This window comes from Sphaeramia orbicularis, chromosome 17 (genome assembly GCF_902148855.1).
Source record: "Sphaeramia orbicularis chromosome 17, fSphaOr1.1, whole genome shotgun sequence".
Classification (NCBI taxonomy): Eukaryota; Metazoa; Chordata; class Actinopteri; order Kurtiformes; family Apogonidae; genus Sphaeramia; species Sphaeramia orbicularis.
The window spans coordinates 54,483,594-54,500,284 of record NC_043973.1 but is presented as its reverse complement, the minus strand read 5'-3'; the positions used below and the strand labels follow the sequence as shown (position 1 = coordinate 54,500,284).

The 16,691-nt window shown below is 40.3% G+C and overlaps 1 protein-coding gene and 1 pseudogene across 1 annotated transcript; one reads left to right on the top strand and one right to left on the bottom strand.

The window, feature by feature from the left end:
* Nucleotides 1-724: 724 nt before the first annotated feature.
* LOC115437230 (vesicle transport protein SFT2C-like) lies at nt 725-2,798 on the bottom strand. The gene is made up of 2 exons (XM_030160453.1): nt 2,206-2,798; nt 725-1,717 (listed from the first exon to the last, which is right to left on the bottom strand). Exons 1-2 carry the CDS (start codon nt 2,764-2,766, stop codon nt 1,592-1,594), a joined length of 687 nt encoding a protein of 228 aa, XP_030016313.1. The 5' UTR covers nt 2,767-2,798; the 3' UTR covers nt 725-1,591.
* A 2,068-nt stretch (nt 2,799-4,866) lies between these two features.
* Nucleotides 4,867-8,098, top strand: LOC115437445 (tetratricopeptide repeat protein 19, mitochondrial-like; annotated as a pseudogene).
* Nucleotides 8,099-16,691: the final 8,593 nt, after the last annotated feature.

Genomic DNA, 16,691 nt, shown 5'->3' with positions numbered 1-16,691 from the left:
TTATTATTTATAGGTAATCGATCATCGACCGTATGGATCAAAGTCTGTGGACCCATTGGATCCAGGTGTTGGTTTTCTAACAGTGATAAAAACAATAAGGACTAATGTAAGAACATAGTTTATATTATGGGATGGATATCATTAGTTTGGGTTCAGTTCTTATCGTTGTTTCCAAAACTACGACATATCAGCACCACATAAGAAAACTAGAAAAGCACTCGGAGAGCGCAGACCTCCGCCAAGCGCAAAAATTCCCCACATAATCGGTGACACAAATCCTACATTTATTTTTTAAAATAAAATCCGCCTTCTGGATCAGATCCGGATCAGCCTTTGAAATGTGATAGAGGACCCCATTGTCAATTCCTGAGTTAAATTTCATGAGTTTTGGTCAATAATTAAGCGAGATATTGGGAAACGAAAATTTTGGCCCCATTTACCACAATGTTAACGAAAATTTCAAAGTGATCCAGAATCCAGGATTTCTTCCGGATCACCCCAAAAAGTTAATCATTTCTTCCTTATCCCATTTCCAACAAACCCTGAAAATTTCATCAAAATCTGTCAATAACTTTTTGAGTTATGTTGCACACTAACGGACAGACAAACAGACAGACAAACAAACCCTGGCAAAAACATAACCTCCTTGGCGAAGGTAATAAAAACACTTGTGATGAGAAAAAAGTCATAAAATATCAAGAGAAAACCTGTAATTTTATGAGAATAAAATCATAGTTTAAAAAAAAAAAAAAAACTCAATTTAATGAAATTAATGTCACATTTTTATGAGAATAGTGTTGTCATATTTGGAAAATAAAGTCATAATATTACAAGAATAATCTGTGAGTCATTTTAGAAACAAAGAGAATAACTGAACCAAACTAATGATATCTATCCCATAATATAAAACTACATTCTGACATTAGTCCTTATTGTTTTGGATCCCAGACCCCTGTTAGAAAAGAAACACCTGGATTCAACGGGTCCACAGACTGGGTTTGATCAGGACTACGCTGACCCCGTGGGAACTGACCCAAGGCATCATGGGTATGTCTTCATCTGGACTCCATCTCCCATGACCCCCTGGACAGAAGACATGTGATGTCCACCACTAGAGGTCACTGCACGTCCAACACCTGAAGGACAAACCCACCACAGTCTGTTTGATCCACGTTTAATGAACTGACCACACTGACAGCAGAGGTCAAAGGTCACATAGGACCAGGACCTTCAGTCTAAATGCTGTCTGTTTTTATTTCTCCTCTTATGCCTGAACGCCTTACGGGTTCAAACCAGCAGGAAAGTCCAGTGTGGTCCTCAGATGTGTCCATGTAGAGGTCAGAGGTCAGCAGCTTCCGTTTGGTTCATGGTGCCTTCACTGACCCCTGGACAGTCCAGGACACACCGGTATCAGATGGGTATGAACCGTCAGCTGATAATCCAGAATCACCATGGATCGATCACATGTTCATCTGAGCCCTGTCTGGAACCCAGGTCCTACAGACCCCTCAGCGGGCCCGGGGTGGGGTGGGGGGGTCTCGGACCCCGCCTTTGGACACTGTCCCGGTCCTCCGCTGCGTCCGGTCCTGGGTCAGATGGGCATGGTTTTCCCGGTCACCGTCCTCTTGATAGCAGACGCCGCCAACCCTCCCACGAAGCGCATCCCGGCTCCGCCCCCAGGAAGCAGCGACACCACGGCGCCGAGGATCACAGCGACCTGCAGAGACCAGAACCACAACCCGGTTATACATGGACCAGAACCACAACCACAAGCCCCTTACAATGTGGACCCCCTACACCTGACCCCCTGAGACCAGCACAGACCCTACTAGACCCCCTGGGACCAGCACAGATCCTCCTAGACCCCCAGAGCCGGTACAGACCCCTGTAGACCCCCTAGGACCGGTGTCGGATAAAATATGGACCCCTATAAAATTTGTACCCCTGCCGATTTTGCGCACGCGTGAAAATCCGCGGTACATATTTTATGCGTATACGCATGAAGTTTGTACCCTTGTGAAATATGTACCGTATAATCTCCTGTGATATATCCTATGTACTTAGATCACCTAACCCTAACCCGTGCGCAAATTCCAAATAGGTCCAAATTTTACAAGGTCCGTATTTTATGCCACACCGGTACTGACCCTACTAGACCCCCAGACCCGGTACAGACCCTTGTAGACCCCCAGACCCGGGTCCCACCTGCAGGCCGGCTCCCAGTGCCGTCAGGACGGTGCTGTGGAGGCTCAAGGCCGCGTACAGAGTCCCTGCCAGGGCGGTCAGGTACACTGCGGCCCCGGGGGACGTGGGCAGGCCGGCGGCCATCCTGCTAGGGCCGCGGAGAATCGCCGCCGCCGCGATGGCGAACAGTGATCCGAGCGACCAGAGCAGGGCGAACTTCCGGGCGTAGAGCAGCAGCAGCGGCGCGTACAGAGCCGACAGGCCGAAGCACAGCGCGGAGAAGGCGGCGCACACCCCGGAGGCCGCCAGCCGCTGCCGCCGGCTCAGACCCGGCAGGCACGGGTCCGGCTCCGCGGACCACGGCCACGAAAAGCCTCCGGTTCCGCCCGCGCTCTGTCCGGACAGACCGCCGCCGCGGCTCCCGGACCACGGGCTGGACCACCGGCCGAACCAGCTGCCGGGGACCGGCTCGGCACCGTCCAGGTCCACCGTGGTGCTGGAGCCGGACTGCGACACGGTGCTGGCCCCACCGGCTTTGGACTGGGCCAGATACTCCTGGAGCTGACGGTTCAGATCCGCCATGATGATCCGGATTCTACTGGGTTCTACTGGGGCTCACAGCGACCCCTGCAGGAGTGGAGGATAAAGTCCCGGATGTGTTTACTGTGGACGGGAGGGAAGGGACCGCCTTACTTGCCTCTGATTGGCTAGAAAGGCTCTTCTCCGAATTGGCGACTTGATCTGGCAGTAACTGACGTTCAGGGCAGGCTGTCAACTGAGCAGAGGTTATTATTATTATTATTATTATTATTATTATTATTATTATTATTATTATTATTATTATTATTATTAATAATAATAATAATAATAATAATAATAATGGTGAATGGTGGTGCTAGGGTAAATTATGACATAAAACTGAAAATTAATGAAATTGAAATTGAAAGGGTGTATGCAACGAAATTTTTGGGAGTGATTATTGACCATAAACTCTGTTGGAAATCACAAACAGAATATATCAAATGTAAAATGTCCAAGGCTGTTGCGATTCTTTATAAAACTTGAGACTTGTTAAACAAAAAATGTTTGCATATATTGTATTGTTCACTTATAATGCCATATATGTCATATTGTGTGGAAATATGGGGCAATGCGTATAAAAATAATATAGACCTGATAATTAAACTCCAAAAAAAAAAAAGCTATTAGAGTCATAAACAAAGCTGGTTATCTCCAATCAAGTAATCCACTTATTGTAGAATCTGGTTTACTAAAATTTTTTGATATTGTATATTTAAAAACAATGGAATTTATGTTTCATGTTAAAAGTAAAAATCTTCCTGTTTATATTCAGAAAATTTTTAAGTTAAGAGAAGGAAATTATAATTTAAGAGGGATGTTTGTGTTTGAAAAATGTAAAGTAAGAACAAACGTTAAATATCACTGTGTTTCTGTTATTGGTGTCAAATTATGGAACAAATTGAAGGATGAAGTGAAATTGTGTAGCTCACTGTCGAGTTTCAAAAAGGCTTTAATTTGTCAAATTCTTAAGGGCTATGAAAGTACTATGATTTCAAAGTGACTTATAACACCGAATGTAGTATAATTTGTGTTTAAGTACTAATCTGCTGCAACTTCAGGTGTGGACTTGGAGTAAGGATGGAAATAGGAGAAGCAGAAATAAGCCTCTGGCTTCAGCTTCTTCCTTTTTTAGTTACAAATTGTGTTAATTTTGTGTTTGTTTGTTGTTTTTTTTAATATGTATGTGTTTTGTATTTAACTGAAATAAACATTCATTCATTCACAATAATAATAATAATAATAATATAAATAATAATAATAATAATAATAATAATAATAATAATAGTCTTCTCTAACTGGTTCTTGTTTCATTCTAATATTCTAATGTAAATTCATATACATTTGGTTCATTTAATGTCACTGATATCTGATCAAAGTTTCCATATGATGAATTCAAACCATGTGGATCTGAACCAGCGCCTTCATCATTATTCACATCCACACTAAACTCATTAACATTTCAGACCACCATGGTGTTTGTTCATTTGAACATTTGTCGTGATTTTTTTAATTGACAAAATATATACGCAAACATTTCAGATGGAATGCAATTCTAACATTTACATCACAACAAGGAATTCACAAAGAATCAAATGCAACGTCATGCTTGGGATTTCAGCTGTTCAGTTCTGTCTAAATCAGACGACAGGACAACTTTAAAAACAGCCATGTTTGGTCCTTTAGCTACTTTGGAACAGTGGATACACTTCTGTATCTATAGTTAGTTGAGTTGAGTTGAGTTGAGTTGAGTTGAGTTTTAGTTTAGTTTAGTTCAGTTCAGTTTAATTTTAGTTTTGTTGAGTTGAGTTCAGTTTAGTTTAGTTTTAGTTTAGTTCAGTTGAATTCAGTTCAGTTTAGTTTAGTTTAGTTCAGTTTTAGTTTAGTTTAGTTTAGTTCAGTTTTAGTTTAGTTTAGTTTAGTTTAGTTTAGTTCAGTTCAGTTAAGTTCAGTTTAGTTTAGTTTAGTTGAAACTAATAACTTGTACATGAACACATACCAATTAAAAGAAAAAAGAAAAAAATGTGAAATATCAAATGTCCAAATATCAACATCATCATGTAGAAGCTATAAGAAGTTTATTGTGAAGGTGTTCATTAAAATTAAAATTATTATTCTGAAGGAGGCTGCTGACACCATGTGACTTCCGTTTCCGGTGTAAACAGTCAACATGGCGGCGTCCTTTCTGCTCCGGTCCGTCCTCCGTCGGACTCTGGGCAGGTTCGGGTCCACCGCCAGATTCGGATCTGGATCAGACAGGTCGGAGCTCCGGATCTGAACCAGTGTGACCTCCTGAACGGGTCCATTTCCATCCGTTTATGTGTCATTTGGATCAGAACCGGTCCAGTCTGCGGAGCTTTCACGTCATCTAAAGCTTCTGTTTTGTTCATTTGATGGATTTGATGCCTTTTCTGTAATCGTTTTAACACTTTTTATCAGAGTTTTATATATATATATATATATATATATATATATATATATATATATATATATATATATATAAATTTCTGGATTTAATGTTTAGTTTTGTTAGATTTATGGTTAATTCTCTTGATTTAATGCTTGATTTTATTTCGTAATCATTCATTCATTGATCATATCATTAATGTGAAATGTATTTGTTATTAGTTTGTTCATTTATTGGCTACTTTTGGTTCATTTTTTACTGTTTCAGTGCTAATTTGGATCATTTTAATTTAATTAAACTCTCTGAGGTATTAACGCCGTCACAGAAGTTTAACACAAATGTTTAAAAAAAAACAAACATTGTTTTGCTTGTTTTAAAAGCATTTTATGATCCATCAGTGATTGGTTGAATGATTTCACTTTTCTGTGAATCCGTCGTCTCATTGGCCGGTTCCTTATCATCACTGACCCGTTCACTCTTCTGTGTTTTTGTGCTTTTATTCTCTTTACGTTCATATAACAGACAGAGCAGAGGGTGCTCGGCATGCTGGGTAAAGGTGAGAGAACATCAGAACTCACAAAGACGAGGAGGAGGAGTTGGAGGCGGAGCCATACTGTGGGCTGCCGCCGGTGCGTTTGTTTCTGTTGAACTAAACCATGTGATCAGATACGGTTTGAATCTGCAACGTCACCACTGGACGTCAGTAAACTGTCCATCTGTCCTCCTGTCCATCTGTCTGTCTATCCATTTGTCCTCCTGTCCATCTGTCTGTCTATCCATTTGTCCTCCTGTCCATCTGTCTGGCTGTCTGTCTGTTCATCTGTCCATCTGTCCTCCTGTCCATCTGTCTGTCTGTCCTCCTGTCTCTGCAGCCTTCTCCCTGTTCAGAAGTGAGGAAGATGAGCGAGACGAAGCCCAGAGGAAAGAGGACGAGATGATCCTACTGCTGAAGAAGGCCAAGGTAACAGCAGAGATGCTCCCCTGTCCCCCTGTCTCCCCTGTCTCACCTGTCTCCCCTGTCTCTGTGTCTGTCCTCAGCTCAATCTCCACCGTGGACACCACCAGGCGGCCTCCTCCTTCCTCCATCAGGCCGTTGTCCTGGCTCATCAGACCCACAACACTAACGCCATTGTCTACACCTATAGCCTGGTGAGGCCCCGCCCATTTCACCCACACACACCTGACCTTTGACCCTCCATTTCACCCACACACACCTGACCTTTGACCCTGTGTCCTGCTCCGTGTCCTCAGATGGCGAACCTGGCCTACGTCCAGGGTGAACTGGACAGTGTAAGTACGGAAGCACATGTTCTACAGGAAGTGACATCATTTAGGTGGACAATGGAGATCGCCGAGGTCAGACTGAGGCATCTTTTATTGTCCTGTCCTTTATTGTCCTCAGGCAGAGAAGCTGTTCAAAGCAGCCATGAGCTTCATGTTGTCCAATGGGACGCCACTGGATGACAACGCTGTCATCGAGATGTCTCTGAAACTCACAACCATCTACGCTGAACAGAGCAAGTAAGAAGTACAGAGGGGAGGAGTCAGAGGGGAGGAGACAGAGGGGAGGAGATACAGGGTGGAGGTCAGAGGGGAGGAGACAGAGGGAGGAGTCAGAGAAGTGACTGTCTGTTTATGTATTGAGGGCGGAGCTTGCTGAGCAGGGGTTCAGGTTCTGTGTGGAGTCTCTGGAGTCCAAACTAGAGAAGGACACTTCAGGAGATGAGCAGACAGGTGAGATATCCCCGTCCCCTTCCATGTCCTCTGTCACCACCTCCCTGTCCTCCTGTTGTTGTATTGATTGTTGCCTTGTTTTGTTGATTGTTGCATTTTGTTGGTTGTTGCATTTTGTTGGTTGTTGCATTGCTGTGTTGACTGTTGCATGCTGTGTTGACTTGTGTTGTTGTGGTGTTGTGTTGACTGTTGCGTTGTTTGTTGATTGTTGCGTTTGTTGGTTGTTGCGTTGCTGTGTTGACTGTTGCGTTGCTGCATCCAGAGGAACAGGAGGTTCTGAGGAAGGACACCCGCCTCCTGCTCGGTCTGTGTCTGGACTCTCGGGCTCGGTACCGGGCCTCAACGCGGAACCTGAAGCAGGCGGAAGAGGACTATAAGAGAGCCCTGGACATCTGTACCCAGGAGCAGGGAGAGGACACACCCACAGGTGAGGACACACTACAGGTGACGACACCCCCAATAAACAGGTCCCATCGATGAGTGTCATTTAAATGTGTCATATGTGTATTTCTTTACTGTTTAAAGGTGGATTTGGGTCGAGGGTGGAAATGGTCCAAACTAGACCTTATTATGGTTTTAAATGATACTGATAACTGTGGTCCTGTACCAAATAATTGTGGTCCTGGTACCGATAATTGTGGTTCTGGTACCGATACCTGTGGTTCTGGTACCGATAACATGGCTGAGCTGCAGATGCTGATGATGTGGTGGTTCTATTTCCCATAAGACTCTGGTGCTGATGAGCGACCTGGCCACCATCTTGGATCTGCAGGGTCACCTGGAGACGCTCTGGTTTCTGGTTCAGAGGGCCAGTGGATTTGAGCCGGTCTGCAGGACATCCCGGACCAACATGTCCTGTTGGGAAACATGGCGGCATCCTTCTGCACAAAGGTACGTATGGGTCCTTTCCCAGTTCTTTTGTGGTTGTGGTTCTGTAGACGGAACCTCACCAACGTCCTTAGAATGTCCTGGGTTCCTGAGCTGGGGCCAAAATTGGTTCTAGTTTGTGGTGTGGACGTGAACCTGTGTCTGTGTCCTCAGGGCAGCTGGACGAGGCCGTCCACTTCTACCAGGAGGCGCTGAGACTGGCCCGTCAGAACCATGACCAGGAGGCTGGTGGACCAGATCCAGGAGGGTCTGAGGGAGGTGACGAGAGGAGGCGGAGCCAGGAGGAGGAGAGGGAGGATCAGATGAGTGAAGAGGGCGTCTCAGAGATAGACCAAATGGGAGGAGGAGGAGGACAGAGAGATGGGAGGAGAACGGAAGGAGAAACAGGGAGGAGGAAGCTGGAGAACGGGGAGGAGGAGGGTGGGGACATGAGAGGAGAAACGGGAGGAAGAAATGGGCTGCTCCATCCTACCCTCAATCATGAACAAGATCCTGAGATACTTAAACTCCTCCCCCAGAGGCAGACTTCCCCCTGACCTGGAGTCGACACTCCACCCTTGTCTACCTGAGGACCATGTCCACTCCAGCACCCAAGCAAGGGTCCAGGACCAAAAACCGCATTGGGCTCCTGGATCTGAGGTTCAAACTAACGACCGTACGTGTTCTGTAGTACCTGGTGTAGACCTGGGGGGGGAGTGTGACCCCCCACTATAGTTGGAACACCCCCGCGATCTCCCTGTAGTTGGAACAACCCCCCAGTCCTCCTATAGGTGGAACACCCCCCCCCAGTCCCCTATAGATGGAACAACCCCCCCTTAGGTGGAACCCCCCCCCCCCCCCGTCCCCCCCCCTGTCCCCCTGTAAGTGGAGCACACCCCCAGTCCCCCCTGTAGGTGGAGCACCCCTCTGGTCCCCCCCCTTAACCCTTACAGACCCAGTGCTCCTTTTATGTCAGTTCCCAAATGAATTTTTCTGTAGATTTATCTTTTCTTAAGTCATTTATCACCATTTATGGTGATAAATGACCATTTATTTTAAATGTCCATTTATCACCATTTATGGTGATAAATGGACAAGTTAGAAAAGGCATAATTCAGTTATTTTAAAAAAAAAAGAAAAATGAAAAAAGTACAGGGTGGGGAAGCAAAATTTACAATGAACATTTAGTTGTTTTTTCTCAGCAGGCACAACGTCAATTGTTTTGAAACTAAACATATATTGATGTCATAATCATACCTAACACTATTATCCATACCTTTTCAGAAACTTTTGCTCATATGAGTAATCAGGAAAGCAAACATCAAAGAGTGTGTGATTGCTGAATGCACTCGTCACACCAAAGGAGATTTCAAAATAGTTGGAGTGTCCATAAAGACTGTTTATAATGGAAAGAAGAGAATGACTATGAGCAAAACTATTACGAGAAAGTCTGGAAGATACTATTAAAGAAGAATGGGAGAAGTTGTCACCCCAATATTTGAGGAACACTTGTGCAAGTTTCAGGAAGTGTGTGAAGGCAGTTATTGAGAAAGAAGGAGGACACATAGAATAAAAACATTTTCTATTATGGACATTTTCTTGTGGCAAATAAATTCTCATGACTTTCAATAAACTAATTGGTCATACACTGTCTTTCAATCCCTGCCTCAAAATATTGTAAATTTTGCTTCCCCACCCTGTACAGTTTTTATCTTTTTGTGCACTGAGCAATACGATCAAATGAGGTTTACAACACACACATAGAATTATTTCAGACTATTTCAATACAGTCACATGAAAAAAAACACCTGAATATTCCTTCTGAAGCTGATGGGAGACGTTTTCTACAAATGAATGGATCCAATGAAACCAATTGAATTAGTTTGAGTCTGTTTTTCTGCAGTTTTCTCAGTTTCTGATATAATAATATTAACCCTCAAATGTAATGTGAGCAGGAGGATTAAAGTACAGGACCAGTGGAAAAAATACTTTAAATACAGGATTTTCATTGAAAAAAATGCAAAAACACAGGATAATATTTTGATAAATGGTGATAAAGCACTAAAGACAGATTAAGTAGAGAAAAAGTGATTTGGGAGCTGACACTAAAGTAACTCTGGGTGTTTAAGGGTTAATCTGAGCTTTTAACAACTTTGTGATCAGTGAATTCAATTTGGGAAAATACCTGATTTCGACTGATGAAATACACAATACACAGGAAAATATTATAAATAAATGATGATAAAGCACTTCAGAAAGGTTCCATGTAGACCCAGTGTCCTTTGGGAGCTGACACTAAAGTAGCTCTGGGTGTTTAGGGGTTAAATCTGCTCTAATATCCTTCTTTGTGACATAAAAACACAAGGTTCCGTCCATGCTTTGGCTTGAATTGGGGATTAGTTCCAACACAGATATTGTTTCTGTAGTCGTCTGTGCTGGTTCTGAATGTGAACATGAAAACTGGACTAGACTGACTCCATCTGCTCATGTTCTCCACAGGTTCTTCGTCATGTTAGGGTTGAAGTATTTACGTCACAGGCTTCGTCAATCTTCCCAAACATGAGGTTTAAAAACAGACTGATGCATTTCTTGGTTTATTCTTCATGTGCTGCTGTTGTTGTTTGATCATATTTTATTGGATAAAAAACACCCACATGAACCCTGATGTGAACCGTGGAAATAAGATGGACTTCACAGAAGAATGAAGATCTCTTGGACCATCCAGACCATCATCATCACCACTGTATGACCAGTCAGAGAAGAAGCTGCACTGGACCGCCCACATGACCTTAGACGACCCTCCCCATTTACAGTGGACCTTAAACTGAACACAGACGGATGTGAACCCCTGATAACATGAACAACATGGATTTGGATTTAGAAAACACCAATAAAGTTCATCTGTGTGTTTCTGTGTTTCTTTCTTCTCAGGTTAGGTTGAAAGGCTCTAATACGATCATTTTAAGAAGACTTTCATATTTGTTTAAAGAGACAAAAGCATCAAGGCTTTAAAAAAAATCCTCCAAGAAAAGTCCGATTTAGTCCAAGAGCCTCCGAAAGAATATGGTTTTAAAGGGTTTTATTTAACTAATGAGGTATTTAGAAGGGTTCTAGGAAGTATTTTAGGTGTTTTTAACCCTTTATTCAATTGTTGTTTTTTTTCCAAAAGCCTCTGATGGTCTAAAAGTAAGACTATAGTATGAGTGAAAATACCCAATTTGGACTGGTTCTGGACTATGGTTTTAAAGAGTTTTATTTAACTAATCAGGTATTTAGAAGGGTTCTATGAAGCATTTTAGGTGTTTTTAACCCTTTATTCAGATTTTTTTATGAACGGCCTCTAATGGTCTAAAAGTAAGACTATAGTATGAGTGAAAATACCCAATTTGGACTGGTTCTGGACTATGGTTTTAAAGAGTTTTATTTAACTAATCAGGTATTTAGAAGGGTTCTATGAAGCATTTTAGGTGTTTTTAACCCTTTATTCAGATTTTTTTATGAACGACCTCTGATGGTCTAAAAGTAAGACTATAGTATGAGTGAAAATACCCAATTTGGACTGGTTCTGGAATATGGTTTTAAAGGGTTATATTTAACTAATCAGGTATTTAGAAGGGTTCTATGAAGCATTTTAGGTGTTTTTAACCCTTTATTCAGATTTTTTTATGAACGGCCTCTGATGGTCTAAAAGTAAGACTATAGTATGAGTGAAAATACCCAATTTGGACTGGTTCTGGAATATGGTTTTAAAGGGTTTTATTTAACTAATGAGGTATTTAGAAGGGTTCTAGGAAGTATTTTAGGTGTTTTTAACCCTTTATTCAGTTGTTGTTTTTTTTATAACAGCCTCTGATGGTCTAAAAGTAAGACTATAGTATGACTGAACAATACCCCAATTTGGACTGGTTCTGGAATATGGTTTTAAAGGGTTTTATTTAACTAATGAGGTATTTAGAAGGGTTCTATGAAGCATTTTAGGTGTTTTTAACCCTTTCTTCAGGTTTTTTGCAACGGCCTCTGATGGTCTAAAAGTAAGGACTATAGTATGAGTGAAAATACCCAATTTGGACTGGTTCTGGACTGTGGTTTTTAAAGGGTTTTATTTAACTAATGAGGCATTTGGAAGGGTTCTAGGAGGCATTTTAGGTGTTTTTAACCCTTTATTCAGATTTTTTTATGAACGGCCTCTGATGGTCTAAAAGTAAGACTATAGTATGACTGAAAATACCCAATTTGGACTGGTTCTGGACTATGGTTTTAAAGAGTTTTATTTAACTAATCAGGTATTAGAAGGGTTCTGGGAAGTATTTTAGGTGTTTTTAACCCTTTCTTCAGGTATTTTCCAACGGCCTCTGATGGTCTAAAAGTCAGACTATAGTATGAGTGAAAATACCCAATTTGGACTGGTTCTGGACTGTGGTTTTAAAGGGTTTTATTTAACTAATGAGGCATTTGGAAGGGTTCTAGGAGGCATTTTAGGTGTTTTTAACCCTTTATTCAGATTTTTTTTATGAACGGCCTCTGATGGTCTAAAAGTAAGACTATAGTATGACTGAAAATACCCAATTTGGACTGGTTCTGGACTATGGTTTTAAAGAGTTTTATTTAACTAATCAGGTATTTAGAAGGGTTCTGGGAAGTATTTTAGGTGTTTTTAACCCTTTCTTCAGGTATTTTCCAACGACCTCTGATGGTCTAAAAGTAAGACTATAGTATGAGTGAAAATACCCAATTTGGACTGGTTCTGGAATATGGTTTTAAAGGGTTTTATTTAACTAATGAGGCATTTGGAAGGGTTCTAGGAGGCATTTTAGGTGTTTTTAACCCTTTATTCAGGTTTTTTTTCCAACGGCCTCTGATGGTCTAAAAGTCAGACTATAGTATGAGTGAAAATACCCAATTTGGACTGGTTCTGGACTATGGTTTTAAAGGGTTTTATTTAACTAATGAGCTATTTAGAAGGGTTCTAGGAAGTACTTTAGGTGTTTTTAACCCTTTCTTCAGGTTTTTTCCAATGGCCTCTGATGGTCTAAAAGTAAGACTATAGTATGAGTGAAAATACCCAATTTGGACTGGTTCTGGAATATGGTTTTAAAGGGTTATATTTAACTAATCAGGTATTTAGAAGGGTTCTGGGAAGTATTTTAGGTGTTTTTAAGCTTTATTCAGGTTTTTTTATGAACGGCCTCTGATGGTCTAAAAGTAAGACTATAGTATGAGTGAAATACCCAATTTGGACTGGTTCTGGACTATGGTTTTAAAGGGTTTTATTTAACTAATGAGGTATTTAGAAGGGTTCTATGAAGTATTTTAGGTGTTTTTAACCCCTTCTTCAGGTATTTTCCAACGGCCTCTGATGGTCTAAAAGTCAGACTATAGTATGAGTGAAAATACCCAATTTGGACTGGTTCTGGACTATGGTTTTAAAGGGTTTTATTTAACTAATGAGGCATTTGGAAGGGTTCTAGGAGGCATTTTAGGTGTTTTTAACCCTTTATTCAGGTTTTTTCCAACGGCCTCTGATGGTCTAAAAGTAAGACTATAGTATGAGTGAAAATACCCAATTTGGACTGGTTCTGGAATATGGTTTTAAAGGGTTTTATTTAACTAATGAGGTATTTAGAAGGGTTCTATGAAGCATTTTAGGTGTTTTTTAACCCTTTATTCAGATTTTTTTATGAACGGCCTCTGATGGTCTAAACGTAAGACTATAGTATGAGTGAAAATACCCAATTTGGACTGGTTCTGGAATATGGTTTTTTAAAGGGTTTTATTTAACTAATGAGGTATTTAGAAGGGTTCTGGGAAGTATTTTAGGTGTTTTTAACCCTTTATTCAGTTGTTGTTTTTTTTATAACAGCCTCTGATGGTCTAAAAGTAAGACTATAGTATGACTGAAAATACCCAATTTGGACTGGTTCTGGAATATGGTTTTAAAGGGTTTTTATTTAACTAATGAGGTATTTAGAAGGGTTCTATGAAGCATTTTAGGTGTTTTTAACCCTTTCTTCAGGTTTTTTGCAACGGCCTCTGATGGTCTAAAAGTCAGACTATAGTATGACTGAAAATACCCAATTTGGACTGGTTCTGGACTATGGTTTTAAAGAGTTTTATTTAACTAATCAGGTATTTAGAAGGGTTCTGGGAAGTATTTTAGGTGTTTTTAACCCTTTCTTCAGGTATTTTCCAACGGCCTCTGATGGTCTAAAAGTCAGACTATAGTATGAGTGAAAATACCCAATTTGGACTGGTTCTGGGACTATGGTTTTTAAAGGGTTTATTTAACTAATGAGGCATTTGGAAGGGTTCTAGGAGGCATTTAGGTGTTTTTAACCCTTTATTCAGGTTTTTTTCCAACGGCCTCTGTTGGTCTAAAAGTAAGACTATAGTATGAGTGAAAATACCCAATTTGGACTGGTTCTGGAATATGGTTTTTAAAGGGTTATATTTAACTAATCAGGTATTAGAAGGGTTCTATGAAGCATTTTAGGTGTTTTTTAACCCTTTATTCAGATTTTTTTATGAACGGCCCTCTGATGGTCTAAACGTAAGACTATAGTATGAGTGGAAAATACCCAATTTGGACTGGTTTCTGGACTATGGTTTTAAAGGGTTTTTATTTAACTAATGAGGCATTTGGAAGGGTTCTAGGAGGCATTTTAGGTGTTTTTAACCCTTTATTCAGGTTTTTTCCAACGGCCTCTGATGGTCTCAAAGTAAGACTATAGTATGAGTGAAAATACCCAATTTGGACTGGTTCTGGAATATGGTTTTTAAAGGGTTTTATTTAACTAATGAGGTATTTAGAAGGGTTCTAGGAAGTATTTTAGGTGTTTTTAACCCTTTATTCAGTTGTTGTTTTTTTTTATAACAGCCTCTGATGGTCTAAAAGTAAGACTATAGTATGGACTGAAATACCCAATTTGGACTGGTTCTGGAATATGGTTTTAAAGGGTTTTATTTAACTAATGAGGCATTTGGAAGGGTTCTAGGAGGCATTTTAGGTGTTTTTAACCCTTTATTCAAATTTTTTAATGAACGGCCTCTGATGGTCTAAAAGTAAGACTATAGTATGACTGAAAATACCCAATTTGGACTGGTTCTGGACTATGGTTTTAAAGAGTTTTATTACCTAATCAGGTATTTAGAAGGGTTCTGGGAAGTATTTAGGTGTTTTTAGCCCTTTCTTCAGGTATTTTCCAACGGCCTCTGATGGTCTAAAAGTCAGACTATAGTATGAGTGAAAATACCCAATTTGGACTGGTTCTGGACTATGGTTTTAAAGGGTTTTATTTAACTAATGAGGCATTTGGAAGGGTTCTAGGAGGCATTTTAGGTGTTTTTAACCCTTTATTCAGGTTTTTTCCAACGGCCTCTGATGGTCTAAAAGTAAGACTATAGTATGAGTGAAATACCCATTTGGACTGGTTCTGGAATATGGTTTTAAAGGGTTTTATTTAACTAATGAGGTATTTAGAAGGGTTCTAGGAAGTATTTTAGGTGTTTTTAACCTTTATTCAGTTGTTGTTTTTTTTATAACAGCCTCTGATGGTCTAAAAGTAAGACTATAGTATGACTGAAAATACCAATTGGACTGGTTCTGGAATATGGTTTTAAAGGGTTTTATTTAACTAATCAGGTATTTAGAAGGTTATATGAAGTATTTTAGGTGTTTTTACCCTTTCTTCAGGTATTTTCCAACGGCCTCTGATGGTCTAAAAGTACGACTATAGTATGACTGAAAATACCCAATTTGGACTGGTTCTGGAATATGGTTTTAAAAGGGTTTTATTAACTAATGAGGCATTTGGAAGGGTTCTAGGAGGCATTTTAGGTGTTTTTAACCCTTTATTCAATTTTTTAATGAACGCCTCTGATGGTCTAAAAGTAAGACTATAGTATGACTGAAAATACCCAATTTGGACTGGTTCTGGACTATGGTTTTAAAGAGTTTTATTTAACTAATCAGGTATTTAGAAGGGTTCTGGAGTATTTTAGGTGTTTTAACCCTTCTTCAGGTATTTTCCAACGGCCTCTGATGGTCTCAAAAGTCAGGACTATAGTATGAGTGGAAAATACCCAATTTGGACTTGGTTCTGGACATGGTTTTAAAGGGTTTTATTTAACTAATGAGGCATTTGCAGGGTTCTAGGAGGCATTTTAGGTGTTTTTAACCCGTTATTCAGGTTTTTTTCCAACGGCCTCTGATGTCTAAAAGTAAGACTATAGTATGAGTGAAAATACCAATTTGGACTGGTTCTGGAATATGGTTTAAAGGGTTATATTTAACTAATCAGGTATTTAGAAGGGTTCTATGAAGCATTTTAGGTGTTTTTAACCCTTTATTCAGATTTTTTTTATGAACGGCCTCTGATGGTCTAAAGTAAGACTATAGTATGAGTGAAATACCCAATTTGGACTGGTTCTGGAATATGGTTTTAAAGGGTTTTATTTAACTAATGAGGTATTTAGAAGGGTTCTGGGAAGTATTTTAGGTGTTTTTAACCCTTTATTCAGTTGTTGTTTTTTTTATAACAAGCCTCTGATGGTCTAAAAGTAAGACTATAGTATGACTGAAAATACCCAATTTGGACTGGTTCGGGAATATGGTTTTAAAGGGTTTTATTTTAACTAATGAGGTATTTAGAAGGGTTCTATGAAGCATTTTAGGTGTTTTTAACCACTTTCTTCAGGTTTTTTTGCAACGGCCTCTGATGGTCTAAACGTAAGACTATAGTATGAGTGAAAATACCCAATTTGGACTGGTTCTGGACTGTGGTTTTAAAGGGTTTTATTTAACTAATGAGCATTTGGAAGGGTTCTAGGAGGCATTTTAGGTGTTTTAAACCCCTTTATTCAAATTTTTTAATGAACGGCCTCCTGATGGTCTAAAAGTAAGACTATAGTATGACTGAAAATA